We start from the raw sequence: 12,572 nt of genomic DNA on the forward strand, positions 1-12,572 counted from the left end.
CATAAGAAGGCGGCTGACTAAGCCAGGGGAAACAAGCCAGTAAGCAGTACCTTCCATGGCTTCTGCCTCAGCTCCTGCCTTCAGGATCCTGTTTGCCCTGTTTGAGTTCTTGTCCTGGCCTCCTTCAATAATGAACAAATAGAAATATGGAAGTGTAAGCTAAGTAAACCCTTTTCTCCCCAACTTGCTTTTTGGTCATGGTGTTTTATCGCAGCAATAGAAAGCCTAACTAAGAGAAATCTCCTTTGGGGATACCAGGGGGCGGGGCTCCCAAGATGAGACACTTGCAGCCCACACTTGGCTCCTGCTTGTACTTCAGGGCCTTAAGGCTTAGGAAGCTTTTTCACAACACTGGCTTCCTTCCATCCCTCCTTTAAGTTTGTTAATCATACATGTAATATATGCTCAATACGCTTTAGAATGGTCCATTACAACATGTTATTTACACAATATTATTGATGAATCTGGACAAGAAAAAGTAAATACCTTCTACCCTACTCTTCTTGCTAGTTACAACTAAACTCCAGGAAAAGGTATGAAACAACCACCATAAGAGTAAAAAGTAAAGAAAAAAGGTAAACTGCCTCAGGACCTCAGGACTCAGCACAACTCAACAGGTATTTAATCTGTTTGATTTTCCCATATTTACATATTCTAGTCTGTACATAAGAAAATCTTGTAATTTGCAGGGAAGGAGGTGTATCTCTGGAGAACAAAACACCTTTGATGTTGCATGATCTACTGCATGGACTGGGGGCCAGATGAATTGTCTGAAAGAAATTGCATCCTGTACACTAGATGCTTCAGCTATGGAGAGGCTGAGGTGAAGACCTAGAAAGATACCTACCCCACACTGAATAAATAACATGGAGTAACTTTCTTCTACATGAAGAGCTAGGAGGATTTCAAAGAGGAGAGAGCTGGAGAAAAAAAAATCCAACCTGTGTTAGGTCATGGCAATACATTAGAATAGTCCATAAAACAAACTTGGATGCATATTTTGAATCTAAGTTGTTAAATAGGAACCAGAGTTGTAGCATAATAGTTAAAAAGTCTAAAATATAAATCAGTTGCTCTGTGGAGAACCAGGAAAATTTCAACTTGATTGAGGAAAGACAGTTACCTAAAACCAGTACCAAGATGATGCTGTTGGCAATAATCTGACAAAAATTTAAAGCACCTGTCATAAAATGTTTTTAACCAGGAGTATGAACACTCTTGAAATAAATTGAAAAATAGAAGTTATGAGAAGAACAAAATGAACACATTAGAACAGGAAAATACAGTATTTAAATTTAGAAAAGCCCCACCTTGCTGAATAGACTCAATAAAAAAGCAAGAATGATTGGAAAGAATTAGAGGCAAAACTAGAGCAGTAAGAAAAATTAAGCCTGAAAAATGGAGAAGAATGATGTTTTAATAGGCCTTGATAGACTACAAAACAATGATTAAAAGTCTAAAATTTGTGGGGTTCCAGAGGAAAAGAAAAAGAATGTAAGGCCAAGAAAACTGGAGAAAATAATGACTAAACTTACAGATTCAAGAAATTCAGCATACCCCAACAGAACTAGCCTCTGAAAAAAAATCCATCTCCTTGTACATCACAATCCAAAATTAAACACCAGAAAAAAAAAAAACTGAGCCATTGTAGGAAAGAAGTAGATCATGACTAACAAGGGTCAGTGATAGTGAATTACACCAGAAGCAGAAACACCTCACGTGGTGGCAGATGCTCTGACACTGAGAGAATGCTAATCATAATCCTATGTGCAACAAAGTAGTCTTGAGCATAGTCTTAGATCAATGGAAAGTTAATATTAAGAAACTCAAGAACAGAATCAAAGGAATTCTTAACCAAAAGAAGTCAAGGTATCACTATTCGCAGATGATATGATAGTATGAGCGACCCCAGAAACTCTACCAGGGAACTCCTACAGCTGATAAACATCTTCGGCAAAGTGGCTGGATACAGAATTAACTCAAAAAAATGAGTAGACCTCCTGTATACAAAAGACAAAAGGACTGAGAAAGAAATTAGGGAAACATCATCCTTCATAATAGCCACAAAGGACATAAAGTACTTTGGTGTGATCCTAGCCAAGCAAGTCAAAGACTTGTATAAAAAATTTTTTAAGTCTCTGAAGAAAGAATTAGAAGAAGATATCAGAAGATGGAAAGATCTCCCATGCTCATGGCTTGGCAGGATTAACATAGTAAAAATGGCCATCTTACCAAAAGCAATCTACAGATTCAACGCAATTCCCATCAAATTACCAATACAATTTTTTACAGACCTTGAAAGAAAAAGTCTCAACTTCATATGAAATAACAAGAAACCCAGAATTGCTAAAACAATCGTCTACAATAAAAGATCTTCTGGAGGTATCTCCATCCCTGATCTTAAGCTGTACTATAGAGCAACAATAGTAAAAACTGCATGGTACTGTCATAGAAACAGGCTGGTAGATCAATAGAATCGAATAAAAGACCCTGAAATAAATCCATACACTTATGGACACCTGAGTTTTGACAAAGATGCCCAAACCATACAATGAAAAAAGATAACATCTTCAACAAATGGTGCTCATCTAACTGGATGTCTACATGTAGAAAAATGCAAATAGATCCATACTTATCACCCTGCACAAAACTAAAGTCCAAGTGGATCAAAGACCTCAATATAAAACCAGACACACTAAACCTAGTGTGTTAGAAGAAAAAGTGGGGACGAGCCTTGAGCTCATTGGCACAGGAAACAACTTCCTGAACAGAATAACAACAGCACAGGCTCTAAGAGCAACAATCAATAAATGGGACCTCATGAAACTGAAAAGCTTCTGTAAAGCAAAGGACACTATCATCAGAACAAAACAACAGCCTATAGATTGGGAAAGGATCTTCACCAACCCTATATCTGACAGGGGGCTAATATCCAGAATATATAAAGAACTTAAGAAGTTAAACAGCAACAAATCAAGTAACCCAATTAAAAAATGGGGAACAGAGCTACACAGAGAATTCTCCATAGAGGAACACTGAATGGCAGAGAAACACTTAAAGAAATGCTCAACATCCTTAGTCACCAGGAAACTGCAAATCAAAACAACCCTGAAATTTCACCTTATATCCATCAGAATAACTAAGATCAAAAACTCAAGTGACAATACGTGCTGGAGAGGATGTGGAGAAAGGGGAACCCTCCTCCATTGCTGGTGGGAATGTAAACTTTCACAACCACTTTGGAAACCAATCTGGCGTTTTCTCAGACAATTAGGAACAGTGCTACCTCAAGATCCAGCTACACCACTCCTAAGCATATATCCAAAATATGCTCAAGTATACAACAAGGACATTTGCTTAACTATGTTCATAGCAGCTTTATTCATAATAGCTAGAACCTGGAAACAAGCCAGATGTCCCTCTACGGAGGAATGAATACAGAAATTGTGGTACATTTACACAACGGAATACTACTCAGCAATTAAAAACAAGGAAATCATGAAATTTTCAGGCAAATGGTGGGATCTAGAAAAGATCATCCTGAGTGAGGTATCCCAGAAACAGAAAGACACATAGGATATATAATCACTTATAAGTGGATATTAGACATATAATATAGGATAATCATATTAAAATCTGTACACCTAAAGAAGCTAATCAAGAAGGAGGACTCTGGCTAAGATGCTTAATCCTCATTCAAAAAGGCAAATGAGACGGACATCGGAAGAGGGAGAAAACAGAACAGGACAGGAGCCTATTACAGAGGAAAGACTCCACCCTGCAGGGTATCAAAACATATGCTGAAATGCATAGCCAAACTTTGGGCAGAGTGCAAGAAATCTTATGAAAGAAGGGGGAGATAGAAAGACCTGGAGAGGACAGGAGCTCCACAAGGAGAGCAACAGAACCAAAAAATATCTGGGCACAGGGTTCTTTTCTGAGACTGATACTCCAACCAAGGACCATTCATGGAGATAACTTAGAACCCCTGCACAGAAGTAGGCCATAGCAGTTCAGTGTCCAAGAGGGTTCCCCAATAATAGGAACAGGGACCGTCTCTGACATGGGCTGGCTCTTTGATCACCTCCTGCTGAAGGGGGAGCAGCCTTACCAGTTCACAGAGGAAGACAAAGAAGCCAGTCCTGATGAGACCTGATAGACTAGGATCAGAAGGAAGGGGAAGAGGACCTCCCCTATCATTGGACTGGGAGAGTAGCATAGGAGTAGGGAGAGGGAGGGTGGGATTGGGAAGGGATGGGGGAGGAACTACAGCTGGGATACAAAGAGAATAAACTAATTAATAAAAATTTAAAAAATTTAAAAAACTCAAGAAGTTAAACAGCAACAAATCAAGTAACCCAATTAAAAAATGGGGTACAGAGCTAAACAAAATTCTCTGTAGAGGAATATCGAATGGCAGAGAAACACTTAAAGAAATGCTCAATGTCCTTAGTCATCAGGGAAATGCAAATCAAAACGACCCTGAGATTTCACTTTACACCCATCAGAATAGCTAAGATACTCAAGTATACAAGGACATTTGCTTAACCATGTTTGTAGATCATCCTGAGTGAGTTATCATAGAAGCAGAAAGACACACAGGGTATATACTCACTCAGCAGTGGAAAGTAGACATATAATATAGGATAATCATATTAAAATCTGTACACCTAAGGAAGCTAATCAAGAAGGAGGACTCTGTCTAAGATGCTCAATCCTCATTCAGAAAGGCAAATGAGACGGACCTCGGAAGAGGGAGAAAACAGGGAACAGGACAGGAGCCTACCACAGAAGGCCTCTGAAAGACTCCACCCTGCAGGGTATTGAGGCAGATGCTGAGACTTATAGCCAAACTTTGGGCAGAGTGCAGGGAATCTTATGGAAGAAGTGGGAAATAGTAAGACCTGGAGAGAACAGGAGCTCCACAAGGAGAGAGAGAGAAAAAAAAAGGGAACAGGGACTGTCTCTGACGTGAACTCAGTGGCTGGCTCTTTGATCACGTCCCCCTGAGAGGGGGGTGCAGCCTTACCAGTCCACAGAGGAAGACAGTACAGCCAGTCCTGATGAGACCTGATAGACTAGGGTCAGAAGGAAGGGGAGGAAGACCTTCCCTATCAGTGGACTGGGGGAGGGGCATAGGTGGAGAAGAGGGAGGGATGGTGGGATTGGGAGGGGAGGAGAGAGGGGCCTACAGGCGAGATACAAAGTGAATAAACTGTAATTAATAAAAATAATTGAAAAAGAAAGAATTCTTAACCAGGCATGTGGTGTTCACCTTTAATCCCACGGTTTTACTATGTTTCTTTGTCTGGCCTTGAACACAGTATGTAGACTAGGCCAGCCTCGCAGAAATCTGCCTCCTCTGCCTTCTGAGTGCTGGGGCCACACCACCACACCTGCCATTCTCCACTCTGTGAAAGTACCTTTTGTTTTTCTGATGTAATCGCCACTGTGGAGGCCTACTGCCTCTGTCTGCTGACCTAGGCCTAGAATGTCTCAACCTCCCAGACTCCCTGCTGAATAAGCTCATCCTTTCTAGTTCTGAACTCTTGCTACCTGGCTCAACTCAGCTGTTCTGGCTCCTCTCCAAGCTGACTGATTCAGCCTGGCTTCTCTCAGTTTTCTCACCGAATAGCTTTGCTTGGCCTCAAACTAACTCTAGCAATCTGTTCTAATTTTGTAGCTCCTTCTATTCTCTGGTTAGTAGGCTTTCATCCCAGCATCTGACTCCCCAGTCTTTATTGGTAAAGTCAATTGTTTGAGTTTTTTTTTTTTTAATTACACCACTTTTTAAGGTGACAGTTTAAAGTGGCTGACATTTAAAACCCAAGTTTTAACAATGCTGTGCCTTTCAGTGTATATGGAGATAATATTTAAGACAATTACAAATGGTAGACTATGTTTCTCTTAAATGTTTCTCTTAAAATGATAGTCATACTAAGAGATATTAATAAGTAATAAATCTATAGAAAGATATAGTAAAAACACTTTATAATATAAATATAATATATAAAGTAATATATAAATAATATATATCATATGTATAATATAAAATATTTATATATTTTATAATATAAATATATAATATATACAATATATTATAAAATATATGTTATATATTTATATGTTTATAATATATAAAACATTCATGCAAACTACAGGTAGTGAGGAAATGGAAACCAGAAGACTAAAAAGAATGTAAAATTAATGAAGTAGCAGACATAACTTTGGCTATTAATAATTACATGGAATGTAATATAGCCTAAACAGAGATTAGATAAAGTTTGTAGGAATGGACTTTTACAACCCAATTATAATGCAGTCTGAGGAAATAATTTTTAGCATAGTCTTATTGTTAGGTACTCTGGCATGACTTAATAAAAGCCTGAATGGCTCAAATAAACTGGATGTTAGAGCAAAATCTTAGTAGAGATAAGAGACATCACATAGAAGTAGAAGAGATATAATTGTCATAAGTTCACCAAATGATAGGGCTTCCAAACACATGGGATAAAGAAAATAGAATCTAAATAAGAACTAAGCAAATCCATATTATTGATGTTTTCACAGCCTTCTAAGGACTTCATGTAATTGGACATAAAGTCAACAAGGACGTGGAAAAACTGCAACACCAACAGAGCCTCTTGACATTTGGAGATCAGTGTGTGAGACAACAGCAGAACATACATTAGCTTTTAAGTGCACATGGACAGTTTAGGCAGCAGGTCCCAAAAAGTGACAATGGATTTCTGCTGAGGTAGCTGAAGGCTGCTGGAAAAACAAATTCATTTCTTGAATAGGGACAGGAACTTTCTAAATATATGACCACCTAGAAGTCTGTTGTGTTTCCATTCTCAGAAATTTCTGGTTCTTGTTGCATCTTTCCTGCTTAGGCTTGCTTGGTGTCTTGCTGTGTATGGAATCTCTGTTTTTTGCTTTTTTAAATCACCAAATCCCGCCCCTTTGTAGCTTACCTTTTCTGACTGCCACTTGCTGAGGTGGTTAGAGTGCCACTGGTCTATCAGTGGCCACATCTTATTTTTGTAGACCTTTCTCATTTCCATTCCAACCACAGCCCCCAATGGAGCTGTTATTGCCAGTATGTTTGTTTTTGTGCATGCCTTTTGGTAACAAAGTATGCACACATCTAGATTCTTTGAGGTGCTAGAGAGCAAGAGACATTTTATTCATCATTAAAAAAATAATCTCAAGCTGGAGAGGTGGCTCAGAGGTTAAGAGCACTGGCTGCTCTTCCAGAGGTCCGGAGTCCAATTCCCAGCAACAACATGGTGGCTGATGACCATCTATAGAGAGATCTGCTGCCCTCTTTTGGCCTGCAGGTGTATATGCAGACAGGTATAGATCATAAATAAATTAAGTCTTTAAAAAAATAATCTCTGGGCCTATGGATTATATAATAAGCCTAGCGCAGTGTTTAGATACATGGTAGAGGTTCAGTAAATATTTGTAGAGTGAATTTAAGTGTCTCCTTAATACACTAAATGAGGGATTTTCAGCTGATGAATGCCAGTATTTAAAATTCCAGTATTCCAGTAATATTGCATTCTAAGAATGAGTAGAGGGTAATTTCTGCTTGTTTTTGTCCAGATTCTTCTAGCCCTAAGTACATAACTTCACTCCTCAGGCAAGCAGGAATAACAAAGGGAGGGGAGGTCATGTCCGGTGTAGTCAGCAGATGTCAGAAGGGAAGCAATGGTTATGGGAGGAGAAAGTCTGGGACCGGGGTCAGTGAAGAAGATTGAGTGAACAACCCTGGGACAGAAGTTCCCACACGCTTTTCCCTGGGGGCAAGGTGCTTTGTCACCATGCTCACAGCATGGCAAAGGGCTTCAAAATGTACAGAGTAAAGGAAGCACTTTCCCTCATCGCTCTTCCACTCCTTTCTGGTCTTTCATTCCTTTAGTTTTGAGGGCTATTCTGCTTTGATAAGACAGTCTCCTTCACTAATCTCTTCTTGCCATCTTCTGTCTCAGATTGTATTTCCCAGTTCTTGTATGTATAATTGTTGTTTTTTTTTTTAATTTCAGTAGTTAAAATTCTCAGTTTTGTCCATGCATTTCCCTATCTCCTTTTTTATTATTGAATGCTGCTGTGAACAATGGCACCGAAGGTTCTCTTTAGGGTCTTGCTTCTGAGTCTCTGAGTTATAAACTTAGGCAAGGATTTCTGGGTCATATGTGGTTATTGGTCATACTGGTTATTGCATGTTTTTATGTTCCCCAGAACTGGGGATGGGTGTTAGTGATCTGAATTTGCTCCTAAGCATCTTCCCTCCCCTATGAGAGCCTTTCCTTAGCAAATCACTGGTATTTGAATTCCTTGAATCAGGCTCTGCTGCAGAGAGCTCTCAATACAGGGTGTTGAAGTAAGACCTCCAGAGTCCTGAATGGGGTCTGTCCTACTGGAGTTTGGACATTATCTATTTAATATGCCATTCTTCTGCTCTTTCGTGGTCTGTAATAAGACTTGTACTTAAAATCCAAGTTGTACTTATGCCCGGGGATATAATACGATCAGAACCCTTTTCAAGGAAAGGTGTATTCAGGCGTCCTCACGTTCGGCAGTGTCTTTCTTTAGTAGTCTCTCTTCACAGTATGACCACGTCTTCCCAACAAATCTTTCTGTCTCCCAGTCTTTCCTTGTTACAAGGGGCTGGCTGCCTCATTTTTAGAAAATGAAAGGAAGGATGAAAAGAAAGGAGAAGCTAGAGGGAAGGCCCAATGGTTAAGCGCTCTTGCTCGCTCTTCCAGAATACTGGACTTCAGTTTCCAGTATCTCCATCAGGTGCCTTGCAACTGCCTGGAACTGCAGCTCCTAATGATCTGAGTCCTTCTTCTGGCCTCACCAGGGAAGCACAGTCATGTGCATACCCCCCCCAACATACATAGAGAATTAAAAACAAGAATTAAACATTTTTTAAAGGGATAAAGAAATGAGAAAAGATCTCTACGGACCTTTCCAGGCCAAAGTAATTGCAGATGCAGCTTTCCTGCTTGTCTCACTGCCCCTGGCTCCTTTGTACCATCGAAAATGGCTTCAACTTCTTTTCACACAGAATTGTCTATAATTTATTTACAAGTAAAACTAAGGGAAACAACATCCAATACACATAATGTGTCATAGGAGTTTCCAGGCAAGGCTTTCTCATGCCAGACTTGCTGTAGTTCCTTTAGTTGACAAGTCCTGTATTGTCCACTTCTCAGCTTCCAGCAGACAACTCAGGCTTGTGATTCTCAGGCATCTTTCCATTCCTTAAAGGATTGGAACTGAAAGCATACCTAACTTCTCCATCATGCTTAGAACAGGAACCAGAAGCCAAGTTAGCAGCATTAGAGACAAAGTCCAGAAGGTGGGAGCCAACCTTGACAGAGCACCTGTAGCAAGTCAGGGACATGCCAGGTGCTTTTCTGTCCAGGGACATTTTGTCCTCTGATAACTGAAATGGCTCAGTCACCAGCTATCAGACAGTCAAAGACTCTCTCTGTAATGTGGTAGATTTTGTAGCTCCCTTGTGGTCTGTGCTTAGTCTTAATGAGAAAAACATAGTGTGATGATTGGCACAGGTCAATTCCTGAACTTTCTAGATGGGTTCATTTTATGAGACTCCACTAGCAGTAAGGCCTGGAAGGAGACAGTACACATATCATATGTGCTATTGCTGTACTTATGGGACCTTGGGACATAGTCCAAGGTTTCACAGATTTAGGCATGTATTTGCATCTCACTATTAACTTCAACATAAAGATGAGTATATTTTTTATATCATTCTTACTGTGGTGTGTTTGATACTGCCTTTGCTATCATGTATACACCATGGAAAGCTGAGGATTATCACCGCCTCTGCAGGATTTTCAGTTCAGTGGACCAAGGATGTAAAAACAGAGTCTTGGTTGACAACAGGCAGCACAGGCAAGTCTGTCTGAGTCCAGTGAACCTCTCCCTGGTGTGTTCCACAGCAAATGGAGCTAAGTCAGAGTCTGGCTTTAAGCAGAGGAGTTCATAACATGCCATAAACAAAAATAAGCATACAATAAAATATTTTCAGAATGGGGATTTAAAAAATAAATGTTAAGACTTGTATTAGTAAACTGGATGTGGTGGTGCACGCCTTTAATCCCAGCACACAGGGAGGCAGAGACAGGTAGATTGCTGTGAGTCTGAGGCCAGCCTGGTCTACAAAGCAAGTCCAGGACAGCCAAGGCTACATAGAGAAACCATGTTTCAAAAAAAAAAAAAAAAGAATTAATGCATTGTCTGGAATATCCAAAAGTTTGGTAGTGGTTCAGCAGAGAAGGCTCTGGGTTGTGGTGCCTGGGTGCAGCTCCCTGCACCTCCCTTCTCTGGGCACACCGAGCTCCCTGAGCTTCCTCAGTTGCCACGTTTCTTTTTATATTACCTTCTCTCTTGTCTATTGGGATTCAGGTATGAGATGGTCATCTGCCTGGCTCCTCCTTGTCTCTCTGCTTTCCTGGTCTTTCATTCCTTTTCTTGTTGAGGCCTCTTCTAGTTTGGTAATCCTGTCTCCTTCACTTGCTGTTTCTCCCCATCTTTTATTGAATCCATTCCACGAGTTCCTAGTTTCAGACATTGTAGTTCCCAGTTCTTATGTGTATATTTGTGTGTGTTTAAAAGATTCCTGTAGTTAAATATATGCTCATTATTTTCATCTATTTCCCTGTTATTTTTAAAAGTTAAAATTATTTAAGTCCCTTTCTGAATAGTGTATGGTTATGTTTCTATTGTCTGTTTGTCTTTGGGGTAATTTGTTTGTTTGTTTGTTTTTCAAAACATGCCACCTGACACATTTCAAATTTTTCTATAGTTAAAGTTGAATTTAAGAAAATTAACTCAGTCTGCATAGCTGTGTCAGCTGATGCCTGAGGAGACCATAGTTGGGAAAAAAGAGGTTTGAAGGTGAGGAAGATGAGTTATCTAGAGCTTGGGCAGAGCTAGGCACTTTGAAGAGAGGGGCTGTGGAGTGTCTCCTCAGGCGGCTGTCGGGGCACTATGCTGTCACGCCGACCTCCCCCTTCAACAACTCGAGGGGCCTGGTGGCTTTTCAGCTTGCTGCCACCAGCGTACTGGTCACTCGTCCCTCTACCTCCGCTACGCCTCTTGACGTGGAAGTGGGAAAGTTCACAACTTACGAGGAAAATGGTCATCTGTACTAGGATTTACCCAGGTACTCTCCGAGGACACACTGAGCAGACACTGGTGTCTCCTGTGTGCTAGCCCCACACCCTCACAGTCCAGAGGAGAATGTGTTGCCGCATCATCGCCATTGCTTTACCATGCACAGAAGCAGAGGGCTGTGCTCAGTGTTAGGCATCAGGTCAGATCGGGGCCCAGCCTATCGTTCAAACTCCCCAGCCTCGAAAATAACTTCTTCCCTCTGTGGCTAACAGAATGGAGGGCTGCAGCACTGTTTCCCACTAGACGATATAGAGTCTATAGTTTTCCTTTCCATTTTGCTTGCTACAAGTTCTGCCTCACATGCTTGTTGAGTTTAATTTTTCAAACCAAATTATTATTCTTGAAAATACAATACTGAATAATGGTCAAGATGAACTGAGATGATTCGATATCAATCAATAAAAGAGAGTAGAATATGAAAATACATAACCAATATTAGTGACGAATCATGTTACATTTAGATTTTATTTTCTCCTTGCATTAAAATCAGAAAATTTTATATTGATTCATATTTACATGTTAGAAAAATTGTGCTTTCAATATGATGTTGAAACTACTGAATGCTTATGTCTTCCTCAGAAGATGGCTGATGCTCACCTGTGTAGCAACGTGCTCGCCTCTAGGAGCATCTGGAAGTCACTGTGGTGACAATGTGCTTGGCAAAGTCAGGCTCTGAAAGCATGACTCCCTCATGGTACTCTCTTCTCACAGTTTCACTGAGCGCCAGGAAGCTGGATGCATGTAGACTCAGGCTGTATGTTCTGCTTTGCTAGAGCAGTCAGAAATCCTCATCTATGTTCCGCATAGTCAATCATGATTTGCTAAGTGACACCAGAGATTTTCTACTTGAGGGAATATGACCTCCATAAAACAAATCAAACTTAGTTTCTGAGGTGTCAGAATTAGGCCTTCTGTTTTATGTATTATATAATTCACCTCAAGAAAATTTTCACATGAGTTTTGTAACTTACTATCAGAGCGTTGTCACCGCTGCTGAATAATACAGCTGTCAGATTAGTGCTCCACCGTATGGTGGCATTGGCACCAGCCTTCAGCAGAAGAGTCTGTCTTACTCACCGGTTACCAGTGTGTCACTTGGAATGTCTTCTATTATACACTTCTCCTCTCGCTCTCCAGCATGGAAATAAAAAGCAACTGAAAATGAAAAGCTAAAACATAAAAGAATTGTCTGCATTTGCATCTCTACAGTATTAGCTGTTCCAGATGATCCTTTCTTTGAAGTAGACCAGTAACAAGTGACTGTTTATTAAGTGTGTTTCACTGAGTGATTTTGTAAAATTGATTTTTGTGAGAAATTACAGTTGGTGCCTACACCTGGGCAGATAAGTGCTGTAAAC

The 12,572-nt window shown here is 40.2% G+C and overlaps 1 protein-coding gene across 1 annotated transcript in view; it reads right to left on the reverse strand.

Annotated features, from left to right (window-relative positions):
• LOC129680148 (transmembrane emp24 domain-containing protein 11) overlaps window positions 1-12,458 on the reverse strand; it is a 22,436-nt gene extending 9,978 nt beyond the window's left edge. Inside the window, exon 1 of the mRNA XM_055611718.1 lies at window positions 12,292-12,458. Coding sequence (XP_055467693.1) covers window positions 12,292-12,415 — 124 coding nt within the window. The 5' untranslated portion in view covers window positions 12,416-12,458. The remainder of the gene's footprint in view (window positions 1-12,291) is intronic.
• Window positions 12,459-12,572: the final 114 nt, after the last annotated feature.

This window comes from Psammomys obesus, unplaced genomic scaffold (assembly GCF_907164565.1).
Source record: "Psammomys obesus unplaced genomic scaffold, mPsaObe1.curated_primary_1811, whole genome shotgun sequence".
NCBI classification, from domain to species: domain Eukaryota; kingdom Metazoa; phylum Chordata; class Mammalia; order Rodentia; family Muridae; genus Psammomys; species Psammomys obesus.